The following is a 25,019-nucleotide window of genomic DNA, read 5'->3' on the forward strand; positions in this document are numbered from 1 at the left end:
ATTTCTTAGGTCGATACCTGTAAATATCAGATTCACTACAGGTTCACCAGTGAAGACGGAGAGCCTGGAGTCATGATCATCATGAGTCTCACCAGAGGGATCAAGAATTTTTACAAACAGCACACTGAGCAATGCAAACCTGAATTCTCGATCAATCATGTGAATCTACACCTTGAACATACCTGATTTGTTTGATCAGACTTGATTTCTCCCTCTCAGAACCTGTTGCATTGCTGTTCAATGCAGGGAACTGATAAGCCAACATGCTCCTCACAGGGCGTTAAATGCTAGCCAAAATGATACCCATGCCATTCTCCCTTTGTCTTGTTGTCCTTTTCACTCTATAAATTGAGGCGCTGGTTCACAACAGCGAGCGTCAGAATGATTCCCACCCCTGCTATCAAGTTTCACGTCTTATATAAAGCCTTCGAACCGCTCCTGATCTGACTGAGCTCCATGCTTGATCTCCCTCTCCCCGCGGTCCTCAGTGAACATCAAGGTCCTGATTCGTCACGGGCTCCATTGAGTTGAATTCCTCGTGTTGCCATGGTATCAGGGGAGCGCTGTCACTCATTGTCACTGCGATGACAAGTTCTCATTTTCTTTTTCCCACCGCTATATTTGCTCTTTTGAGACGAGAACTTGTTGCTCCTACTCGGGGAAAAAAAAACAGGCGGCGGAGCAAAACACGTCAGATGACATGAGGGGAGCTGATGGTTCATCTGAGCGCCACCAAAACAAACTCTGATCATTAATTTAGCCAAACAGAGGATCTGCCAAAGAATGCACCCAAAGTCAAACCACCAGGAATCTCCTCCCGCCCCTCCTCCTCCTCCTCCTTTCCCCCCTCGCCTTAGCTGCATCATACCACATCTAAAAGCTTCTGCAATTATCCTGTAATCACTCAAAACCTTCCTCTCAGCTGCTCGTGCCTTTGATGACTTCCATTAAGTCAAATTGTGAGACAACAGGCTGAACCCTACAGCCCAGTTTTTCCATCCTTGTGGGTGCACACACCAGCTGCTCGAAGTTATGCAGAGGAACTATTTTACAACCTCTGATCTTCTCTCTTTCTATCGTTGCTGTTCTCCTATATCTTGAAAACACAGCCACTGGCACTCGACGTATAGAATCGGTATAATATCAAACGTGGGTGCTGCTGGATGTTTTCCCCAGCATTTATTGGTGACGACAGACTCGAGATGCTCCCACTCCTTTCTCGATGATTGGAACGGAGCACTTGTCGCAGTATGGAATTAATATCAGCCTCAACCACAGGAGAGATCCTTATCTGGGTCATCCGTCTCATCTATAGCGCAGGAAAGTGTCTCCGTTCTGTTGTTTTTCTTCACGTCACCTTTCATTTCACTTTCCACTGAGCGAGTGCTACATCTGCGTCAGCAGCGGCACTCAGGGTGCTGAGTGCCGTTGTGCCGGTTTGATTAGGTGAGGCTCCGGACCCATCAAGGTTTGTTTCAATCAAATACCTCCAATCTAGTAGAACAGTGATCTTTAATACACACACTCGGAAATCTCTTCTCACCAATCACAGCCTGAGTCATAAACAGAGGAAGGGAAGTAACTCATTGCATTAATAACAAAACAATTATTGTAATGATAGTAAGAATGGCATTTAATAGACTGTATACATCTGTTATGCTGCAAAAGCCCCCTTTAATTCAATCAAGCCCAATTCAATGTCACAAAAAAAATATTTAAATCCACTAGATCATGATTTTTATTTGGATCTGCATCCAGTTGTACTCACTCATAGATACCAGCCACCTTAATAAGACTGGATCCTTTTCATCTGAGAAATAAACGATTATCTTGGAATATAAAGAGATCCCATTTGGAAAAATTTGATTTTCCCATTGTAGGTCAGGTTGGCGTCAGTATCTGAAGAGTTGGAAATGAGAAAATCTAAAAAATCTACTTTCTTACAAATTGGACCTTTAAAGAAAGTGAGAAAAGAATCCTGGATCCATCCATTTATTTGGATCAACACCAACAGTTAAAGGGATTTAGTAGTTTTGTGTAATCCGGCTAACAAACCAACCGACCAACCAACAAATGGACTGTGAGAGAATAAATATAAATATTAGGTATTAAAGACAGAAAGAGGAAAAAGAAAGTAATAGAAGCTTCTCCTCATCACCCCAAACATTCAGCAATCTTCTCTCTCAGATTGTTCATTAGGGTTATCCTCTGGGTCCGTTAGATTAAAAACATCACCATCTTTAAGATGGAAATTAAAGTACTGTGGTTACCTTTAATGTTAAATATTTTCCGCTGTCATATTTGTTCCCATCTTACTCAACCAGCTACTGATCCTTGGTCTCAGGCAATGAGTTATGCTTTTATGCTATTTCTAGTCCTATCCTCTAGTCCTCATTCTATGGGCTAAAAATAACATATGACATATGAAATTATTCTTTTCAAGAGTTTATTAGCCTCTCACAGTTCTGCAAAACCTTGGACCATGTTCACTGCCAGCCTCTATTAGCATACACTGCCAATGTTTTTCTAAGTGCCGCTTTTTATAATATCTGTGCGTGGAAACAAGGTGGAAGGTTTATAGTTATGGCAGATAATCAATGTAATGCTGTAGGCGTAAGGCGGGATAACTAAAGTAATTAGTCGCATATATGCACTACAAGGACCAAGACCATCCGCAGGAGGATTTGTTAATTGATGGCAGAGTGCTGAGGATGACTTGAGAGATCTACCGATGGTGTCCTCTTCTTTCACCTTCTTTAAAAACAAATGCAAATGCTAACCAAATCAAAAGTACACACATTCTTATGTAAAAGTAATACAGTACACGCTCTGAAATATACTCAAAGTATCAGGCTAAAAAGTTTCCCTCTGAAGGACTTTTCTGTGCAAAGCTAACTGAACCGCATGTCATACTAATATAATTCAAATGCTATTAAACTTAAAGGTGAAATCAGTGGGATCTGTCCCAGCTGTTCCTGAACGCGTCACAAAGATAGTGGCTGTTGTAGTCTGGTGCCATCACATACCCACATTTTGGGTTGGTTAAGTGTCCCGAGCAGCAACAAATTGAGAAAATAAGAAGATCCAGGCAGAGAGCTGCAAGTCTCTGCAGATACGAAATGCTAACACGCCTTTTCTCCCCATTCCAGTGTCCCTCTTGGTCAGTTTCCTCCTGTGCATTCTGCCTCGCTACATAAAGGGCCGGCACTCGACTTTCTGCAATGATCGTTAGCATTGGATATCATCTCTGAGGTGAGGATTCGTCCAATGGCAACTTAATTCCAGGGACATCTGGCCGACATATTTCACTGACGCTTTGACTGAATGTTTGAGTTCATAAATCCATCAAACATACGGATGAATAAATAAAACTAAAGCTTGTGTTGCCTCGTTATAGCGGAGAGATTAAAAACACATCACCTCAAGGAGAGAGAAGAGAAACTAGTTGGATAATCGTTGGACTTCAGCACAAGGCCAAGTATATTTCTGAGCCTCACGTACAGAGATGTTTTATAGAGCGAGCTGCAGACGACCACCCGCTCGACGCTGCTCCGGCTCTCCTGACTTGGCCTCTGTTGCAGCCTTCAGCAGCGGCGTGGGTGGGTGGTTCAGCCTTGTAACTCATGTCCTCATTGCTTAAACACACACACACAGACATGTATTCACACACACACACACACTTCTAATAGATGTCATCCCACATTTACAGTACCGGGACATTATCTGCGCTACATCCAGTTATTAACTCCACACAGTTAAACAGTCTGCGCTCCTCTCTGGTCACTTGGTGAAGCGTTTCCACCAACCAGTGACCCAGAGCTCAGAGGAATGGGAGCTTCTCTGTATTAGGAGAGACAAGGCAGACTAATTCAATTATTTCTGCAGCATTACAGTCACTATTATCACTGTAATGACTACATTGTATTCAGAGAATAGGCTTGCATGTGGCCATTTTGCCTGACTCATTACTCAAATTATGATGTTTGACAATCGTAAGTCAACTTCGACGCCGACTTTCTCCAATTAACTCTTCAAACTAGTTTTGTAAGGAGGAGAGTAGATCATTTAGCTTTTTTCCTGCTCACTTAGAAACAAGTTCTCCAATAAAGTCATGCCTTCTAAGTTTAGTTTGGTGACGTTGTTTTGGTCAAGTTGGATAGGTCGGGTCGCGACTTGAAGAGTATGATCAAGTGGCTGAGACAAGGTTTCTCAGGAGGGTGGCTGGTCTTTTGGTGGCTCAGCAGTTGAGGAAAAAACATCCCTTTTCTTTTCCTCCACACTGAAAGGCGCGAGCTGACGTACAGAGAACAGGATGGATGATGCAAGCGGCAGCCAGCAACACAAACACAGCTTTTATTTTAGTACCAGGAAGCCGCAGTAGAGACCAGTTAGTCGGAGCAGCAGAGAGAGAAAGTGATTATATCTTATCTTGGAATAGACTTGAAGAATAAAGACTCACTAAAGAAAGATACTGAACTGGGACATCAGGTTTAATGCCACAGGAGGACAGGCCTTGTTGTGTGAGCTAGGTGAAATTGAGAATAAGATTAATTTCTGTTTTGCTGTGCTGTCTCAAGGATGTACTTTTTTACTATAACGTCCTCAATTGATGCTGATTTCCTTTGACAGGATGATTCTTAAAACCTTTTGTCTGTTTGTGAAGCTTGAGAGAGAAGGCAGAACAACATTTCTTCGAGGTCCGAACTGCAAATGAACCTGTCATTTTGTCATGAAATGAAATGTTTGACTGCTACAGCTTTACTTCAGGGTTGTGCATGAAAACAAAATCAGTCATTGATTCATTCATATCACAGCTGGTGTGGGAAACAGTCCAAACAGCCTTGACATGTCCAGCACATCACTACAGACACTGGATCAAAACAGAGCAGAAACAACAACAACAACAGTGAAAGCGGCAAAACACACTTAACCAAAATGTAGCTGAAGTGAAAGTCAGACTGTGATGGAATGCAGTGTTGTAGTTAAAGTCGCTATTTTGTCGTGTTTAGAGACACTGAGAAGCGTAATGATGCTTTTCTGGTTGCTGACGCTGGAAATTTGAAGGTCCCTCAAACATTTATTTGTTAATTGAAAGTTAGCCGCAGGATATTTATAATTTCTGAAGTTCTCTAACAAACAAGGTAAAAACACGTTTTCTTTGAGATCCTCCGACCCCTCTCTGTGTTCGTACGGATCCGGCCTGTTCTATTTGTGTTCCAGGGAGTACCTGGTCGAAGCTGCTTGTTTTTATCCCTTCGCCATAACCCTGAGCAGGAAACACCGTTTGAACAATGATGGATGCCACTTTCGGGTCAAAATCAGGAATGCAGTGTCAAAAATGAGTTTCCACTTCCACACTATGGAGACAGAGAGGGCACGGAGTTCAAACAGACTGCTGCGGTCAATGACGCATACAGCTTGACATTAAGTGTTGACATTTATTATTTTCTCTTGGCGCTGTAAACATGTGTTTTATGTCTAAAAAAAGCAAATCAAATTATTTCACCTGGAACAACCTCTGTTGACTGTGGCTGGGCTTGTATTAAACACTGTGCAGTGAATTCTCAGCGAAAACACTTTCCAGTAGTTTCGGATGGCTTCTAATCCATTTTTTAACAAATTCTTTCCCCGTGTTTTTTATTCTCTTACATTTGGCCCGTGGGGTGACATTTTTCTTTCCCTATTCTCCAACCAGAGGAAAACAGGCAGTGTTCCCTGCAGCGCTGCGATGCATTTTTTGGCGTCTCTCTCTCGTCAGCGCTGCTGTGTGGCTGCGAGGAAGCAGAGTTAGAGGATGAGTGGATGTGTGAGTGTGTGTTGAGGGGAGGGGACGTATCCACATGAACGAGAGGACCAAATTCCACATTAATCAGCAACAAATCACGTCAAACCGCAGGATCAAAGCGCTGTCGGCTTTAAAAGATGGCTTCTTCATGCCCTACGAACTTTGAAAAATGGCTTTCGGCTCGTCAAGAAGGCGACTTCCACCCAGAGACAGCGTGACTGTAGCTCAGGAGGTTCAGCGGCTCTTGGCTTCTTCTTCTCTCTCTCTCGCTGCTGATGCAAATAATGAACAGACTGAAATAAAGCTCAATATCTGACCTACATTGTAAAAGCCTGGACTGAAGCAATTAATCTTTCGAAAAGCTTCTTAAGACAGGAAGCAAGTGCACGCCACCAATTTGTTAATTTAAATTGAAGGAAGTATAATAGCTGACACGGCTGCGCTGCCCTCTTCCTCGTCTTTGCTACTTTGCTGATTATCCCGGCGTCCGACACAAATCCATGTCAAAGTTCAGCCGCAGCCCGAGTTCGCAGAGTACATCATGACACGTACTGGCGTGAATTAGGAATTCATGAAATGTGTTATCATGGAAAGTGAAAAACGACAAAAACAGACATTTGTATAAATTTCTAGTGAGAATAAATGGTCTCGTTATATTTCAACAAATTGTCGATGTGTTAACTTCTTGTGGGGAAAGTGAAGCTGGTGCAGAAGTGTTTTTAACGACCCATAAAGAGTGATTCCACTGGTTTCAATTAGAAGTCCAGTTGTATGTAAGCTTATGAGAAAATCATCCTACTTCTCATTTGATTATAACCTCAGTAAAAAAGTTTCCTAATGAGTTTATGGCCTCAGTCACTTGTTTAACTCCTCTCCAATACAGCACGATGTTAATTTTATAAATCATGGTCCCATTTAGAGTAAAATAGGCGATAAAGCAGAGTTTGCTTTAGAGTGTGGCTACCTTGTGATTGACAAGTCGGTACCACCGCGAGGATATCCTCCACAGCGTCGCCATCTGGACCAAATGTGGTCGCTCCTGGCTCCGATAGAAACAAGATGGCGACAGCTGCGATGCCAAACTGGAGACTTTGAAAACGGTAGTCCGCAGACCAATGGGCGACGTCACAGTGGGCTGTGTCACAGATAGAAAATAGAAAATAGTGAATACTCCTCAGTATATGTGCACTAGAGTCTCAAGCTTCCACATCATACATTCGTAAGTTGAATATTGGACAATTACTGGCTTCCATCTAGCTGTTACGTCACAGAAGGTGAATATATTAATGTCCAGCACAGAGGTGAGCTCAGAAAAGTTTTCCCCCTTCAGCCAATGAATGTGAAAACAGTCTTCTAATGTCAAACTCGGCACATACATCATCCTGCAAACATCCAAGTGAAGTAACAACAAGCAAAACACATTTTTGAGTGGAGGAGGGGGAGTAAGTGAGGTATTTTTCTCAAGTTTTGGCAACATGATTTAAAATCAAACAACCCTCTTCTGGTATTTACACATCACTTTGAATGATAAAACATTTCCAAAACCAATAAACTCAGAAAGGATTGGCAGCAGTTTACCATCCAGATGTGCTGACAGGAGAGAAACCTTGATGGGAATATTTCTGGCGCATCATGTCAACACGTCATCAAAACTCACTCCAGATTGCTGCGCGTGATACGTGTTGTACTTACTGTATTGACAATACTTCAATCTGTGTCATATCACGTTCACAGTACATGCACATGAGCCGATTATCATATGAGGGGGTGAAGGAGGGCGTGGTAGCACCACAGCTAACAGCAGCAGAGCTAGAAACAACTCTTCAAGATGGCAATTCAACATTTCTAAGCGTGAAGCATCTGGATAACTAAACCACCATTCAAAGATGGTATTTGCACTTGTAAGTATGAAACCACTGGATCTATTTAACAAGACATCAGGACATTTTTTTGAGCTGCATTAGTCATAAGAAAACATGATATTCTTGACATCGGGACAACTTTCAACCATTTCATGACAGCTACACAAGGCTGCCAAGCTAAAGACCGCTGTCTGAGCTAAGCTTTTCTACATTTGCAAGTGTGAAACAATTAGGTATTTTTTTAAATGCATCCTTTTTTTTGCAGCAAAGTAAGGTGCCCACATTCGTACAGGCGTCATCCTCCAACATCCTGCCTCTCAATTGTTTTAGCAGGCTGCACTCAGATCACACAAACGTCGGCGAGCCATCGGGGTTGTTCAGCTTCACTCACCGCTCGTCTTCAGCAGCTGTTGAACGGGACCTGTGAACCCCTCGCGGGCTTAACACGAGGCCGCTGTGGTCCGGACATCTGGCTCGGCAGTAACCACACACGCTGGACAGAAGCAACTGGCTCGGTGTGCAGCATTCCCACACTGAATAATGGCCTGAATGATGGAGATGAAAACACACCACAAGAGCTGATGAGAAAACCCAAAGTATTTTAAATCCATACACATCCATGAAATATCTCTTTTGAACCCTTTTAAAAGGAGCACTGTGTATCTTTGGGGAGATGGACATTTTATCAGAAGAGAGAGATCTTCAGTGACTGATTTCCTTATGCCCAGACAAACTAAATAAACAATATCCCTTTGTTTTTGTGCGTGATAAAAAGTAATAAACAGTCTCATACTGTTTTACTTTGGTTCATATGTGGTGGACCCTGCCACTTAGCTTCAAACACTGTTCTGGAGATCAATAAATATTTCTAGCATGAATTATTAGCTCACTAATATTGTAAAACGTTACATTTCTGAGTTGGATTTCTTGTAAAATGAAAAACTACATAGTGCCTCTTTAACAGAGGCTGTTTTTGTGACAGGCACCTTTAAGGTGCTTGGAGGTAATTTGACATATTATAGTATGTGAACTTAAAGTACAGTAAACATCACCCTTAAACATGAAATACAGCTTATTTTACGCTTTCTTCCACATAAAATAACAAACTTCTTTAAAACAGGTCATGTAACTGATTACCAAGCAGACTTCCGGTGCACATGCTAACGAACAGCTAGCTTAACTTACACTGTCGCTTCAAACTCACAAAAACGATTAAAAACGACATTATAAGTAGCAGAATTTTGCGCACAATGTGACACGAAACATTGACAAACCTTGTGCCTTCATGAGCCAGGTGCTAAATCATACAAAACACGACGTTTTTTCTTCTTTTAAGACGAGTAATGTTTTTAGTTCCGTGCCTCTGTTTCTCACTTCCGCTGGCGATTCTTTCAAAATAAAAGCGTCAGCCTGTTTAAAACAACTGAATGAACAAACGTGAAAAACAGAATATTTAGATCATTTACATGGTGTTTTGTGTGTTTGCATGCGAAGTTATGGTACAGTTAACACATGCACCCTGAGCATATATAATTATAGACTCAATACATGTGGACTTTTATGGGCAGATCAGATTTATGATGCTTGTTGTGCAATAGGAAATAGGGGGCAGAGGTTGGAACCTGTGACTTATAGTCCTGTCGTCGATCAGTCCTTCTATCACACATCGAGGATCGATGGACCTCTCTGATCGAGGTGAGGAAAGACATAACTGCTCATCAATATGTTTTGCTGCACTGTGATGTTCTGTATGTTTATATTCTGTTGCTGTGGCCAATTTTCACATCCTTATATATGTAAATGTAGAATGCTATCATCTGTTGACAAAGCTGTTTTGAACATAATAAAGTGAGTAACATGACCCATGATGACCGGTACAGCTTTGAGGCCCTATCGCGTCTTGACCGCCCCGGTAGCCTCACAGAACTACCTCCCATTAATCCTGCTTTTTACGACCCAGGAGTTCAGTGATGATGTTTGCTCCGGCGCCGGTCATATGTCAGGCAGCAGGGTGAAGTCGACAAAACCGAACATGGTGTGAACTTTCCGAGCCGTCAAAAGGTTTCTTGACACCTTGACAGCCGCAGATGGAAGAGTCTCGTTACAGTGCGAACGCACACACTCAAGGTGCCAATGGAGCCGTAGGAGCACTCGTTACTCCTGTCAGAGACACCGGGACGTCTAGTAATTATTCCTGACAGCGTGTTGGACATATTTATTTTTTCATTAAATGCACTTATTTTCACGCAGCGAGGATGAATGCAGTGAGGTTTTATGTAATAATGGTTAATGGAAGACATTAATGCTGAATGCTGTCAGCGCTGACTCATACATCAGCAGCACACAGAGAAACACAGAGAGGAAGACTTATTTTTTTTCTCGGATGAATCAGTGAAAGGTATGCAGGTTCTGCTTCTTTTAAATGCCGGTAGCAGAAGGGTCAAGGCTGTGGCAGCCATCAATTTCTGCTATTAGCTGAGGAGGAGGCAATTAAAAAAGTTTGCTCTTCACCCGAATTTTGCAGACTTCTGAAAAAGGCATTTAAAAGTAGAACAGATCCGTCAATGGTTTAACTATCAGATGATACAAAAACTAGCTCTTCTATCAGCCGGCTCACAATTGGGGAGATGTAACTTTGATTTTGAATTTAATGTCTCTGGAGTTTTTATTTCCCTACATGTAGACGTTTTAACCAAAAAAGGAAAAACTGAACAGCGGGAGATGGATGATGTCCACAGAGAGGTGACACAAAGCTTCATGCTCGACTTCACCGGCCAATCAGCAGCCCCGTGTCTGCAGGTTGAAAGGTTAACTGGCTCATTAGCCGATGCTCTTTTCGATATGGCTAATGATCACCATTGTTTGCCGTCGCCACTTGAGGCTTTTGTCAAACATCCAAAGAATTCAGACCCCTTTTTTTTTGAAGTCCGACATTCTTGATGAATGAGCAATCAAGTCCTGGCGCGGTTTTGTTTGCACAACGATACGCACTTCATCCGTGTAATGCTCTCCATTTCCAACTCTGTATTTCGCTGCTTTTATAAATAATAGATGTTTATAGATGGAGAGAATAAGACACACTCCAGTAGCCAGAGATCCATCAGGCAATAATGAGGAGCATGCCAGCTGTGCAGGAGGGTGCGCCTGATTTTTTGGAGGAGAGGCGTGTTTTAAGTGTTTAAGTGTTTTCTTGCTTAACCACAATTCACTCGCCACTTCAGACTTTTTCCAAAACACGTTTACAGGGTTCACAGCCCTGCTGTGGGGCCCGGGGCCGTTTCTCCGCCTGACACCATCAATGAAGAATTAGAATAAGTGGCTCTTGGAGACGTTTGAATTAACCTGGCTTGTCTCAGTTAACTGTTATTTTGACACAAGCTGCATAATAGAAAATTTGTTCAGGCAGACACATCTCCGGGGCAGAGCGGCGCTTTTCAACAAAACCATTTTCTCTGAAGAGCCCCGAACGAATGATGGATCATACACTTACTGAACTTTTAATTACTCATATAACGGGATTGTCATTGTTATTTTGAAATGTGAAGCTGATTGAGTTACACAACAGCCTCGCACGTCATCGTCTCGAGCTCACGTTTCATGTTAACCCGCTCAGATGTTTTTAAATTAGACTTGTTACACGATAACAAAGGGGGCAGAACTGAGATGAAATTACTCAGATGATTAAATAATTTCCCCTCCCCAGACATAATCACATCATTATCTATTAAAAAGGTGTAATAGGAGAAGATAATGTTACACAGTTCTCATTAAAGTCAGATTATTCTCAAGTGCTGCATGATGAACTAATAGGATGTGCATCCATCCCTCTCTGGCTTCACTTCAGTAAAACCTACCCCCTTAAAACAAACATTACGTAACTGTTTTGCTTTATGATAACAGCATTTAAATCTTTTTGATGAATGGTGTCTGTGTCACAGCCTGTCTGACCCCATATCACCTGTTCGCTGTTCACTTGTTGGATCACAGCATTGCACAAATAAAGAGACAACAATGTTGACATGATATCAAAGATGTATTTGTATTGTGTGGCAGAGATTTCTGATAAACTAAAGGGGATAGTCTGACAGCACACAGTAGTTTTAGTTGGGATATTTAGAGTCAGTTGCTATATTTGACCAGCTCTCTAAGCTCTTAGTGTGATAAGTGAACACAGCTAATTCACAAAAGGACAATAAAGGAGTTACTTGTGCATCTATTTTCCTTACCAAACAGAAAATAAAACCCTACTCCGAACCAAGATGAGCTTAATTGCCTCGTTAAGTCATCATAAAACACACTTTCCCAAGATAAATGCAATGAAACTCAACAAAACCACACTCATCTCTGGTTTGGTCAAAATAAATCCTCAGTTCACAGATGAAGATGTGAAAATATTCCAGCTCTACTCGCTGTTTTCAACTGTCTCTCCTCCCTAGCGTCCTAGTCATGGTCAGAGTCTCCGTAAATCACCTCCTTACTTTATCCCCCATCTTTAAATTGACCTCTGACAGTCTTAGAGGTTGTGTTCAGTCCCAGTCCAGTGTCACCCCATGATCCGAAGTCTTTGTCCAGGTATATTTTAGTATCCACAGCCAACTGAGCCATGAGCTAATTCTCTAACGTTAGCTAGCTACAGCCAAGAATAGTTAGCATCGAGCAGCAGTCGTGTTAAACTCTGGCGACATGCTGCCCTCTATACTTTTGGAGCTCTCTTCTGGATAAATTCTGACACTTTTAATCTCTCTCTTCTCCGTCGTGGACCGCCTGGTTGATAATAAGCGATATGGGTTTTAACGCATATTCTGGACTGGTCTGGATTTCCTCAGGACGAGACGCGAAGCAATCACAGAGCAGCTGTTTGGGCTCTTTAGTCTGCGAGATCAGACGTGGACGAGGTCGTTAGATTAGACGATGGAGTCACTGTCAATATTTGCACTACGCAGATGTTTAAGGAACCTGTTAACCCCGTCTGAACCCATCCGAGCAGATATGTCTCTCCGTCCTCGGTGCGTCTCTCTCCGTCTGTCCTAATGTTTAGGTGTCGGACTGCTCTCTCTGACAGGGTTAACTGTGGTGTAACGAGGTTTAGACTGGCTGCTTACGACTGGGGTTCCTTGGTGTTTACAGGTTTATGCCAGCTGCTTTAAAAAGGTTTTCTGGCCTCTGTGCTGCTTACATTGTCCCGCCTCGATCACATCAACACTCGTTAAAGACCTAATTGGGAATTCTTACTCATACAGTCTCAGACTTGAATTTGCAGGAAAGAAGCAATCTCTGCTACGTTAAAACTCGTCAAAATAAAGGCACATTTTAGGATGTTTATACCGTCTTTGCCCTTTCAGTCGTCTGTTGTATCCAAATCCATGTCAGCCTCATAAAAAGTGAATAAAATCACACAGAAGCAATTGAAACATACAAAAACAAAGCCCATAGCTTGTGGGGTGGTCCTGATGGCGTAAGTGGACCCAGTCATTAATGAATTTGCAGCTGCTGCACAGCAACAGCAGCTTTTTTGCACCAAGAGAAATCTCAGGGCTCTCTCGCAACAACTTATTTAGGCCTGAGTTATTTTTCACTCGATGACAAATGAGGATGACTTGGTGTAAACCCAGAGGAAAGTAAAGGAAGAGGGAGGAAGTAGGCTGTTCCATCCAATCAGAGGAAGCAGACGATCCAACTGCTGATGAATCAGCCCACCAGAGCAGCCTCACAGATGGATAAGAAAGGTATCCTGACATCTGTTGGAGCAGATAGAGTCTGAGACCTGGCAACTCCTGCTGCTTGTGAAGCTTTTAGCCGGTGTAAGCGGTGAATCTCATCCACCCCTTTTCTGAACTTTGAGCAGTGGAGTGTTTGCTAAAGGTGTAATTCTAGCTCTCCTCCTTCCAGACTCCAGCCGGCACCAGGACTCTGAATCATCAGTCAGCAGAGAGGGGTATCGAGGCTGGGAAGGCAAACAAAGACACCCAGTCCAAACACCTACAGCTCGGCTGGTAGCGACTCCCTCATCCACTCTGAGATCCACCGGGGAGACTCGGGGGGGTGACCGGCCCGGGTCACTGGGGTTGAAATAACACAGCTACTTCAGTTTGACCCCTCAATTAGGCCACGACCGCCATCCTTCATTTGATCTGCCAGCAGATATCACATCAGACGCTCAGGCTTGTTTAGCCCAGTGACAGATGAGAGGCTGTAATTAGAGCTATGTATGTATGTATGTACGATGCACACGAGAAAACTGAATGTAAGATGTTGATGTTTGGATATATTCTGATTCTGATGCTAACGCTGTACTGGGGGACGTCTTCCTGCAGTGTCACCCTCCGGCTCCACATGCAGTCTCCTTAAAAAGGGTCTCATGTCACTGCAGAGACACACTTCCGAGGACAAAAATGATCAAATACGTTAAACATCTTTATTCCGAATGCGTTCGAACCCTTCATGTGTGAAGAGAACCTCTTTCTAAATCATTTCTGTGCCATCTTTCTGCGTGTAATTATCCTTCTGTGCCTGTATGTGCAAGCTTTCACAAGCTCTCTCAAATTATCTACATATTTTCATCCTCAATGTGGGAAGCGCACTCGAAGCCCATAAATGGATCAGCAGCCGTGCAAACCGCCACTCCATGTTTCCCCCCACAGAGATGCATCGCGGCTACTGTCACACTGCTCTCTAATTTGGAGCGAGCTCTGCTCGGGCCGGAGACACCAGAGAGCTGCAAGACACTCTCCGGCTCACTGTTGTATAATTAAAGGAGAAATGTTTGCCTCAGCAGCCTCGTCACACCAGTATAGAAACCCTTGTTAGCCACCAGTGCTGGATTAGAAGGTCTTTGTCGGTGGCTGGTGGCCACACTGCCTTTTAAGTATGCAGGTGTATGTCTGTGAGCAGACACACGATGTGAGCGCCGCTTCCCTCACAGATTTTTTTTTATGGAACTGGATTTAATGTGCGTAAAAATAGCAGTGAATAATTGATTTTTATTCCCCCCCCTCCCTTTTTTTCCCCTCCCCTGTGCAACACCTCACTTCGTACTCAATGATTATGACTGGGTGAATCTCGCTGCTGGCGCTAAATTATTAACAACACACTGTTTTAATTAAGTCTCAAGTTACGGCAGTGATGTTTGGAATCAGAAATGATTTCAGGGTCACTTGGGATGAGAGAATACACGTTGTGGTGCTGTTTTTTTTTTGTTTTTTTTTTTTGCTTTAATCTCAAACTTTTCTCTCTTTTTTTCTTTTTGGAATTTTGAAAGTTTTTCTGCTTAATACTTCTGACTCAGTCTCTCCTGACAGCTGGATGCTGTGTGGAAAAAAAGTGTTTCCCATCTGTGCTCGTGCCATAAAGAGCATGAAGGATGGGTGATTTAGCATTTGTGGGATTTTATTCACTCATAATTTATATAGAAAGCATTCATGTTGGTCTGGGCGTTTTTTCTTTTTGTTTTTTTTTAAGTGAGCGTATGCATATGTGCCGTCATGTGCATCTGCGGTCAGAAGCGTGTCGGAGAACATTTTATTTAAGGAGGAAAAAAACAGCTATTCTTGTCTCGTCCCCTGTCATCTCCATCCTATATATCTTGATGTCTCCCTGTGAGTTTTTCAGGCAGGAAATAGAAGCTGGGAGATTCCTCCACGCGGCGGGGGTCCGAGGTGGACTCTAGCGGCTAGATTTAACTGCAGGGGTCGAGGGTCAAAGGTGCCTCCAGGTTCCACATTTGCAACTTTGCCCAGATCCTGTCCGGCCCGCCGTCAAAGTGAGCAGCCAGCCGCACTCTAATGCATATTAGCAAGACAAAGGGAGAGGAGAGGGGCGGGCGTAAGATGGGCTTTGATTTCTCACAGATTTATGGGCGTGATGAAATCAGCCTTGAATAAACTGGGGTTGCCCGTTTTTTTCCATCGTTTAGCAACATCTGAAGGCTCCGGGGTTTGTTCCGGGAGACAGACACCCCGGATAAAAAGGCAACAAATCTAAAAAAGAGAGAAGAGAGGAGGGCTGCGGACTCCTCTGAAGTCCTCATAGGTCCCATTCAGGGAGCCATCAGCTGGCTGCAGCCCATTGTATGTGCTCCTTCACGACCATTACTGCCTCACAGGAGAAATTCCCAACCGTAGACTTATGGAAATGATCCTGATGTGTTCCTGGGATACGGAGAAGGCACTTAGATGCTGACATGTAAATGTCCTTGTCTGTTGTTTTGCAGCAGTTTAACCCCTCGGAGCGTCAGTGAAATCCTCTGGTCTTTATCAAGCAGTGAAACAGTGTTGATGTGAGCAGACAGCCACCAAAGTAAGTACCCGGTGGACGGTTATGAGGGTGGCTTCCTCTCTATCCCCTCTCCCCCATCCTGCATGTCCTGCAGTAAATACTAAGTGCCCCCCGGTGACCTTCCCAGTGATAAATAACCCTTAAGGTTAACCACGTTTGAAATGGAGCTGTGAGGCCATTATAGGCCTCCAGAGTTTTCTTGACATCCCCAATATGTTATCTGTACGCCCAGGGACTTTTACCGGAGCAGCATTAACTAGCCTCTCTTTTGTGTCTCGACTGATGAACTTAGGAGAAGGTCTGTTAGCTGACAAACCCGAGGACGAGACTTTAATTCTCTGCCTGCTCGCTCAGCAGCTGTAACGACTTATTAGATGAGATGCAGCACAGGTTGTGCAGGATACGACACAGGTTTGTGTGTGTGTGTGTGTTTGTGTGTTTGTGGTGAATCCTGTTTGCCTGCACGGCGTACCGCAGGCGGTCATACAACCGTGTGCACAGATGGCGCTGGGTAGCATGTGAACTAATGTTAATTGCACTGCGCCGTCTGGCAGCTAAAAAAAGGTTGTTGTTTACCCGTCATGGCTGCTGCCGGTGTTCTCTGTGAGTCTGAAGACGCTCTGATTCGTATCATGCAGAAGTGACGTGAAACACACAGAACAACAGTTCTACATTTACAGATCCTCTCTACACACGTGTTAAAGCTGCAGTATGTAGGGAATTAGTAGAAATTCAAAAAAAACAACAAAATGATAAACAGGATGTGACACCAGGCAGTCAGTGATGTTAGCCTGCTAACCAGCTAGCTCCCAAATCCCCCCCCAGTCCAGTACCGCTAGCTGCACTGCTAACTGAGCTAACTAGCTAACAGCAGCTACAGCTATCCACCCTATTCCACGCCCCGTGATAACTTACTTACCCTAAATATGGGTTTGAACAACTGTTTTCCACAGTAACAGGACGCTAAATCCTCGTTCTTTGAGTGTTAAATTCATTAACTTACTGATTATTCTTATTGCTTAGCACGCTTAGCAAATGCTGCTAAAGCTTTGAAAGTGGCTCAGTTATTATTTCACCCAGCTCACTTCCCTGGGAAACTTGTGGATAATCAGTTTGATTATTATCAAATTCTTATTTTAAGAATTTAAGGCGTATAGTGGATTGGGTTGTGATCTATATTATAATATGTTTCCAAGCATGTTTAAGTCAAAAAGGAGGGCGAGCTCGATCGATTCATCCAGTCGAGCTTGCATTATTTCGGGCCTCTTAAGAAGAAACGTCGCTTCTCGCAAAATGAAGTAGCTGAAGAGCTGGAAGCCGTAAACTTTGTTTCTGATGTCGAGTATAAGACGATCTATAAACTGCTTCTGATCAAAGGCAGAATCTCATTTCAATAATCCACGGTGGTGCCGACTTCAGAGGGGAGAAGGAGAGGAGATTAGTGTCATGTTACCACAGTGTAGTGAGCTTTAAACAGCAGGAGGACGTTTCTCCTCCAGAGTGTGTTACACTACATCACTCTGAGCTGCAACGCCTCTGTCAAACTTAGCAACACTTGAGAGGAGAAGAGAGAGAGAGGAGTGTGTTGCAGTCGCCTCCTAGTGGAGACACAAGCAGGATGAGTTCAAATCAATTCTGAGGCTCTTTACTCAAATAGTCCCACTTTTAAGCAGCTTCATGCTCATATTTAAGAGCACTGTGGAGTTAAATATTCTACTTTGACTACATTAAATGTATTTTACAGCTTTATTTAGTTGTAACTTTGCTAATAACTTTAGAGTATTACTACAAAATGTAACTCTTGATATATTTTGATGTATTACACTATTTTATAAGAAGTTTAAAATCAGCTCCACCTTTAGCAGCTGCATTATTACTGATGCAAACACATTAATGCATCAATAATTAATCACAGTCTAGTAACATAATGAGAACTGTTACTGTTTGCACTCTGAGTGTCACTGTATCTGGAGGTTAAACGTGATAAACGAGCGATGGAGAATCTGTCGGGGAACCTTGTTTGGCCCAAACAAAGATCACATTCCTGTGCAGCTGCCGATCATCCAAACTCAACATTTTGTGGAAATGTGATTTAATTTTCCTCACAGAGATGCTGTCCAGGCACTTTTTTTTTTCCTTGCACCACATTTCACTTTATTCTCTGACTGATGCTGAAGTCGGTGCCAAGTTTCCAGCAGCTGACGAGTGCGTCCTCAAACGGCAGCCAGATGGAGCTGTGTGTACTCCGAATGTTTGTCTCTCCACAGTCTGGATGCTGAGGAATAAATAACCGTGCGGATTAAAGTCACGCGGAAATCTATTTGATCTGCAGTTTTGCTGAGAAATCATTTGAATTAGAAGCTGAACAGTCACATTTTAAAAGCTTATGTTGTTCTGGATCATTGGAGTTTGTTCAGAGACGCCTTTCTGTGTTCACACTGAATTTATCCAGCTTAAAACGGTTGTTCAACATTTCATCAGAGTGATGATTCCCAGGGTTCTGTGGGTGTTTCACACACACACACGAGTCCCTCAGGTGAACCAGAGGTCAGAACCGGGACTGTTTTGTGGGTCACAGCTCCACCAAGTGGTTCAGCTCAGCTACTACAAGAAGAAACTGTGTGTGACAGAAGATTTGTTGTTAAAAGATCCCGTAAGTTACACAGTCAAATGTCAAAGTACAAGTAAAGATATATTTACCTTTACCTGCTCTGTTTGCTAAAGGTCGACTGACCACGTCTAAGAGATCAGAAATATAACATTTTCATGACAACAGACATTTTTTGATGAAATAAACACATTTAAAAATGTAATAGTAATAATGTGGCTTTGATGCAGCATGTAATCTGCAAAGTAACCAGTGACTGAGGTTATCAAAATGAATGTAGTGGAGTAAAAAATACAATATTTTTCCTCCAAATGTGTGTTAAGTACAGTACAAGTACGTAAAATTGCTCGAATAAATGTACTTAGTTATATTACATTACTACACTGTTGTGACAAGTAAGCAAATGTAATACTTGAGTAAAAGTCGAGATATCAGGTTAAAACGTTACTTTGGTGAAAGTCAAACGTCTTGAAGTATCTGATACAAAAGTACAAATGAATTATACATATAGTGGATACAACATTTTTCTGATTATCAGAATAATTTGGTTTAAAAATCTGATTACCAATAAAGTAAATTCAGTCAAAAACTTTGCATGTAATCTAGAAAGTAACTAGTAACTAAAGATATCAAACAAATGTGGAGTAAAACGTCCAAAGTTGTGGAGTGGAAGCACAAAGTAGCAGACAGCGGAAATACTCAAGTTAATTACAAATATCTGACATTGTACTTTAGTAGATGTGCTTAGTTGCATTATATCGCTGCAGTTTTGTGATGACTGTGCAAAAAAGTAATCTGCAAAGTAACTGGTGACTAAAATCATCAAATAAATGTAGTGGAGTAAAAGGTGCAGTAAGCTGCCTCAGAATGTGGTGAAGTACAAGAGTAAAGTAGCAGAAAAATGAAGTACAAATATCCAAAATTATACTTATATAGAGCTTCCATCAGTGCCTCTGTCATCCCATAATACCAGGCACTTAAATATCCTGCTATACTCATCAATAACATAGTTATCAGAAGAATTGGAGTAAATTTCAAAGTGTTTATTTAGAAGAATACTGACAAAAATGCAAACGTAGGTTTGTACAAAGCAGACGAACGACACTGCAACACAAAGTTTACAATTCAAGAATAGATGATTTTTTAAAAAAGCACCATTTTTCAAGACTAGATTACAAAATGCAAAAAAAAAAACAAAAAAAAAACCCAAAACATTTTATTTGGCATATCAAGTACAAAAAGATAATTCAGAAAACAAACCAAAAAACAACTTCATGAGTTTATTATTAACACTATTACTGTTATTATTTTTAGTTTCTGAGGATGTTCTCATTTCCTTCAAGAAGAACGGAGACGTTCTGAGTACGGCACGCGGGTCGAAGCATCGACGCTCATCCAAACAAACAAACAAACAAACAAACAAACAAAAAAAATCAAGGACGACATTTAGAAATGGAAGCTTGATACTCTGCCGGTCGAAGCGACATCTCTTTGGCACAGCTGCATGATTTGTGAGAGACACGAGCTCTGTCACGTTTAAAAAAAAAAAAAAAAAAAAAAAAAAATGGAGCATGACAATGTTAACTCGACGACACTATGTACACAATGTATGTAAAAATGTTATAAATATGTCTAAAAACCACAGACACTATGTACATCTTTGTACTGAGGGCGAGGCAGGATTCTACTCGTCTCTGGTGGGTGTTTCGTGTTGGAAGTCGGGACGCCAGCGTTGCAACAAAAGTCGACGCGCCACCAACGCGCTTCTAAACACGTTGTGACGTCACCGCGGGGGGAAAACAAGACAGGTGCAGCGACGCGAACAGGTGTGATGGGAAACGTGAACGTGCCGCCGGTTATACAGCTTTAAAAACGATTTCCCCGGCCGGTGATAAACGTCTCCGTCTAGTGTTTACAGTCGTTGGTGACACGTGAGCTTTTGTTGTGTAGTCGGGATGTCAGTCTTTGGTCTGTGGGCAGTAGGCACAGTGCGATGTTGTTGTCAGGGGTCTCCTTCGCTTCCCCTCCTCCTCCTCTTCCTCCTTCTCTCTCCTCCCTCCACCGCTCCGGCTCTCATTCCTTCTTCCTCAGGACGATATAAATGAGGCCGCTGACGAGACAGAGAGGGAACGCCACCCAGGCCAGCACGTAGGCGTAGCCGAACTGCGCCCCGGATCCGTCATCCGGACTCATCACGGTGTAGATGATGGCGGCGCACATCACGAACACACCTAGTGAGAGAAGAAGAGAAAAAACAAGAGGCGAGGGGGGGGGAGGGAGGTGTGAGGTAGGATCTGAACCCGATTATGATCTCATGACTCCACCCGAAAACCTCCGCTCAGGGGTGTGGGCCCCTCATCCGTCAGCGCGTGATGAGGTCATACTCACTCGCCAAGATCTGGAAGATGGCCGTGAAGAAGAAGCGTCCGCCCTTGACCAGCCGGAAGAGCTGGTAGAGGAAGGCGATGAGGGAGAAGAAGCAGAAGAGGATGGAGAGGATCATGAGGGCCTGAACCGCCTGGATCCAGTCTGCAGAGAACACACGGGGGGAGACGGAGAGTTTAACGGAGAGTTTAACAAAACACATCACTTCATCTTCGTTCTTCTCGGGGATGCTGACAAACCTTCGTTGCTGGCCGGCCTGCAGTGGTAGCCTCCGTTAGTCGTCATGCATTTGTACCATAGATCTGTGCTGCTGTCCCCACCTACAGTCCACGCCTGGAAACACAACAACACAGAGACGATTTAAACACACACAGCAGCGTCCTGCGAGTCTGAGCTGAGGGCTCAACAACCCAACGACCCACCACAGTTATCATCACTTCCTGTTTGTGCAGAAATCTGCAGTCTACAGGCTGCAGAGTGACTTACGCTCGCCGCCGTGGACACGATGAGCAGGATGAGGATGATGAGGTGCAGCACGAGCACGCCGAGCAGGATGAGCAGCATTTTTTCAAGTAGATCTAGAAGAAGACAAAATATAACATGTTTTTAAAAAAAATCAACCCACATGAGCCAGGAACAGTCTCCCTCTGAGGCGTGGAGCTGGATGTTACCGCACCCGGACGCTAGATGGCGCTATTTCCTTTACTTTCTTGCACCCGACCGCAATGTTTACCTCAATGTGAAAGTATCCTCTTACAAACGTAGAGAGAGAAAAGAAGGAAGGAGAGAAAGAAAAGAAAGACAGAAACTTTAATTTCTTCCCGGTGGGGCACACACACACAAAAAACCCCAAAACGTCCAACTTTTTAAAGCGCGGACATTGATTCCATGAACTTTTGATCCATTTACGAGCCTTTAACGATTTAATTACGCCTCGTTAATTTCAAGGAAAGCGTGTTTGCATAGAAGGCGAAAAAAAAAGTAAAGGAGAGAAGCTTGGCAGGAGGTCGATAGTAGAGAGAAAGAGAGGAAAAGGCAGACTAATCAATGCATGCTGCTGGAAAAACAAACTGGAGACATCTGCGCAAAAAACCCCTCTCATGCGCCATGCGTGCGCACCCAGCCGCGCTCAGCCGCCGCGTGTTTATTCTAAAGAGCCAGAATTTAAAAAAGAGGGAAATGTGAAATCTGAAGCGGTGAAACAAGGAGGGAGACGGTCATTTAAAAGCAGCGACGCATGAGACTTAATGAACACGAGTTAATCCAAAGTCCAGAAGCTCCTGAAAGAAAGAAGAAGAAGAAGAAGAAGAAGAAAAAAAAAAAAACCGCTCCGACGCGTTCAGTCCAACTTACTGAGAAAAGAAAAACGCAGGAGGTGAAAAGCGGGGAAGAGCTGGAGTCCGTGAGGAGGGAGTGCTGCTGGAAGAGCTGGGAAAGACTTCTTCTACTTCTTCTTCTTCTTCTTCTTCTTCTTGTGCTCCTCTCGACTCTCTCTCCGTGCAGCTACTATTCCAGATGTGGCTCACACACCCCAGTCCGCCTCTGTCTCCGCCTGAGAACACCGCCCTGCAGGCCCCGCACGTCACCAGAGGCCCGATCCAGCTCTCTCTCTCTTTTCCCTCCTTTTTTTTTTTTTTTTTTATGTCTGTCTCCTCCTCGCTGTGCTAACCTCTCATCTGGATTGTACCAGAGGCCACATGGTTGTAAAGAGTGTGCGCTATTGTTTAAAGAAATGTGACCTCCAGAAAAAAACCACCGACACGCCAAGATGACACCAACAGGTTGGAGTCCAGTGAGGACTGGTTGAGTCTCCGAGACTCTGTCACATGATTCACATGTTTTATAACACAGATGTCTTTATTTCCTCAGCCTTCCTTCACTGTGTGGTGTGTGTTTTTATCTGTTTATCTCTTTAAACCACACCTCGAAATCCTACAAATGTCAGCTGAGATAATAATCGTCATTATGATAATTTTTTATTAGTTCCACAACAGGGAAATTGAGACAGAACAAATTAACAGTTAATAAGTACAAATGATAAATGTGTATATTTTAGAAAAACAGCAAGAACAAAAACATTTTCTACTTTATTGGTTCTCTTCGTCTTGGACATAAATGTACATATATGTCACATGTTCTGTCTAATCTTTACTGTGAGCTTCAATTACTACCGTACGTTTTTCAATATTCAATATTATCTACACCAGAAGAGCCCAATTTTTGATCGTTGTTGGAGACGTATCGATGATATCGTGTCGATTGTATTGTGTTGATTGTATTGTATTGTCGTGTACGGTACTATATCACATCGCAACGTATCGTATCACTTCGTCCCGCATCGTATCGCATTGTAATGATCGTATCGTGTCGCGTCGTGTTGTAGAATAGTACAATATAGTTCAGGATCCCTTTATTTGACCAACTTCCTGCCCAAACTGTGACTCTATAATAATATTTTAGGATCCTACACGTCTAAGGATAATTATTCCCAAACAATAAAGAGAATTCATACACAGATATTTTTTATTTTGGTCACTAGAAACATCTGGAGGGCCACACGTGAGCCCCACATCTTCACACTATATCAGTATTTCTGTTTGTATTTATTTCTATTTGCTCTTTTTATAGCTGAAATATATTATAGTATAATGCACATGTTTATTTGTGTGTCCTCTATTTGAGAGGAAGCAACCGTCACATCACTATATTTACCTCTCAGGGTCAGTAAAGGTGTTTGTGTTGACCCCCGCTGACTAACGGAACGTAAAGGTGCACATTGAGCTTCATGCAACACACACATCCATCAGTTCTCTATCAGGATAGTGTGTGTGTGTGTGTGTGTGTGTGTGTGTGTGTGTGTGTGTGAACAGCCCTCTGGAGGCCCCGTGGTATGCCCAGAATGCCTCCATGTGTGTGAGAGTGTGTGTGTGTGTTTGCTGTAGACATGAGGGAGAGTTTGTCCGGTGCCAAAGGGAGTTACCACAGCGCGATGTTACGGTCACTCTAAATTGATGTAACGGTCCGGATCTCCACGTACGCCATGATCCGGGAATATGAGCGACGACGATTCCCCCTCCACCCGGAACCGCAGCCCACGTGGCTCTGCATCCCTCATTTACTCTGTCGTCTCGGGCCATTTCCCCACGAGTGACACGAGTGTAAACCAGAAACACGAACAACAGCAACAACAACAACAACAACGGCGACAAAGAGGCAGCAGAACGTGACTGTGATCAGCTGCTGCAGGCGGAGAACGCCTCCCCTCCCTGCCTCCATCTCCTGTGCAGTTTTTGGCTCTTCAGGTGGATTCCTGTGGTCTGTGTTTGTAAACAGGCGAGGAGGAGGAGGAGGAGGAGGAGGAGGAGGAGGGACTGTGGGCCGCTGCCCGGCCCGCCGTGGGATGCCGGGGTGAGGCAGGAGTCCCGGCAGAGACAGAGAGAAGGCTCTTTGACGGATCAGCTGACCGCTAAGCTGGACCCCGCTGCTGTTTATGAAGATGTAATTGGTGCAGCGGTTCAGGCGGAGGAGGCCGGTGCCAAGCTGCAGCAGCAGCAGGGGTGAGGAAGTCAAACCTGACCCGGCCGTACAATAAATGACGTCATCTTCACATTACTTTCATGGCAGGAGGCGAAGGGGACGCAGTATTGAACGGTGGTCTCTGGTTTGCCAGCTGTCTCGCGCTTGTCACTGCGTCACAACATGTGTAAGCGATAAAACCACTTGATGTTTTTAATGAGACGGCAGGACGTTTATTAGCAGATGTTGTCCGTGATGACGGATCGACTCGTTTTAACAAGACGTCCGGACATTTTCCAGCTGTATCAGAGCCTGACGAGATGTCAGGACGTTTCACGGCTGTGATGGCGGCGGCTGAGTTGTATATCTGTGACGAGATGTCAGGACATTTTTTCAAGTCGTGTTGGTGGCAGCCACGGGGACACTGATCGTCCATTTCTAGCAAGTTAGCGGCAAAACTGCTGGGAGACTTTCTGATGAAACATCGGGATGTTTTTTTTTTTTCTGGCGTTAGTGGCAACAAAACTGGATATTCTTGACAAGATGGTGGTGATACTTTCCAGATGTGCGAGTGGCAAACAAATAAACA

The 25,019-nt window shown here is 43.4% G+C and overlaps 1 protein-coding gene and 1 long non-coding RNA gene across 7 annotated transcripts; both read right to left on the reverse strand.

The window, feature by feature from the left end:
* Positions 1–1,976: 1,976 nt before the first annotated feature.
* On the reverse strand, positions 1,977–9,034 carry LOC119014391. 5 transcript variants are annotated; one of them, XR_005072960.1, is made up of 5 exons: positions 8,922–9,034; positions 8,039–8,192; positions 6,750–6,920; positions 5,650–5,771; positions 1,977–5,357 (listed from the first exon to the last, which is right to left on the reverse strand). It is a non-coding gene; the product is annotated as an uncharacterized LOC119014391 (long non-coding RNA). The 5 variants fall into 5 exon arrangements; XR_005072959.1 differs by having other exon boundaries at positions 5,650–6,057; XR_005072958.1 differs by having other exon boundaries at positions 1,977–5,771.
* Positions 9,035–19,551: 10,517 nt separating this feature from the next.
* On the reverse strand, positions 19,552–23,590 carry pmp22a (peripheral myelin protein 22a). 2 transcript variants are annotated; one of them, XM_037087566.1, is made up of 5 exons: positions 22,268–23,590; positions 21,401–21,492; positions 21,154–21,247; positions 20,918–21,058; positions 19,552–20,760 (listed from the first exon to the last, which is right to left on the reverse strand). In XM_037087566.1, the coding sequence occupies exons 2-5, from the start codon at positions 21,476–21,478 to the stop codon at positions 20,603–20,605; spliced, it is 471 nt and encodes a 156-aa protein (XP_036943461.1). In that variant the 5' UTR covers positions 21,479–21,492; positions 22,268–23,590; the 3' UTR covers positions 19,552–20,602. The 2 variants fall into 2 exon arrangements, with proteins under 2 accessions (XP_036943461.1, XP_036943463.1); XM_037087568.1 differs by lacking the exon at positions 22,268–23,590 and adding an exon at positions 21,591–22,237.
* Between the last annotated feature and the right edge of the window lie 1,429 nt (positions 23,591–25,019).

This window comes from Acanthopagrus latus, chromosome 23, assembly GCF_904848185.1.
Source record: "Acanthopagrus latus isolate v.2019 chromosome 23, fAcaLat1.1, whole genome shotgun sequence".
NCBI classification, from domain to species: Eukaryota; Metazoa; Chordata; class Actinopteri; order Spariformes; family Sparidae; genus Acanthopagrus; species Acanthopagrus latus.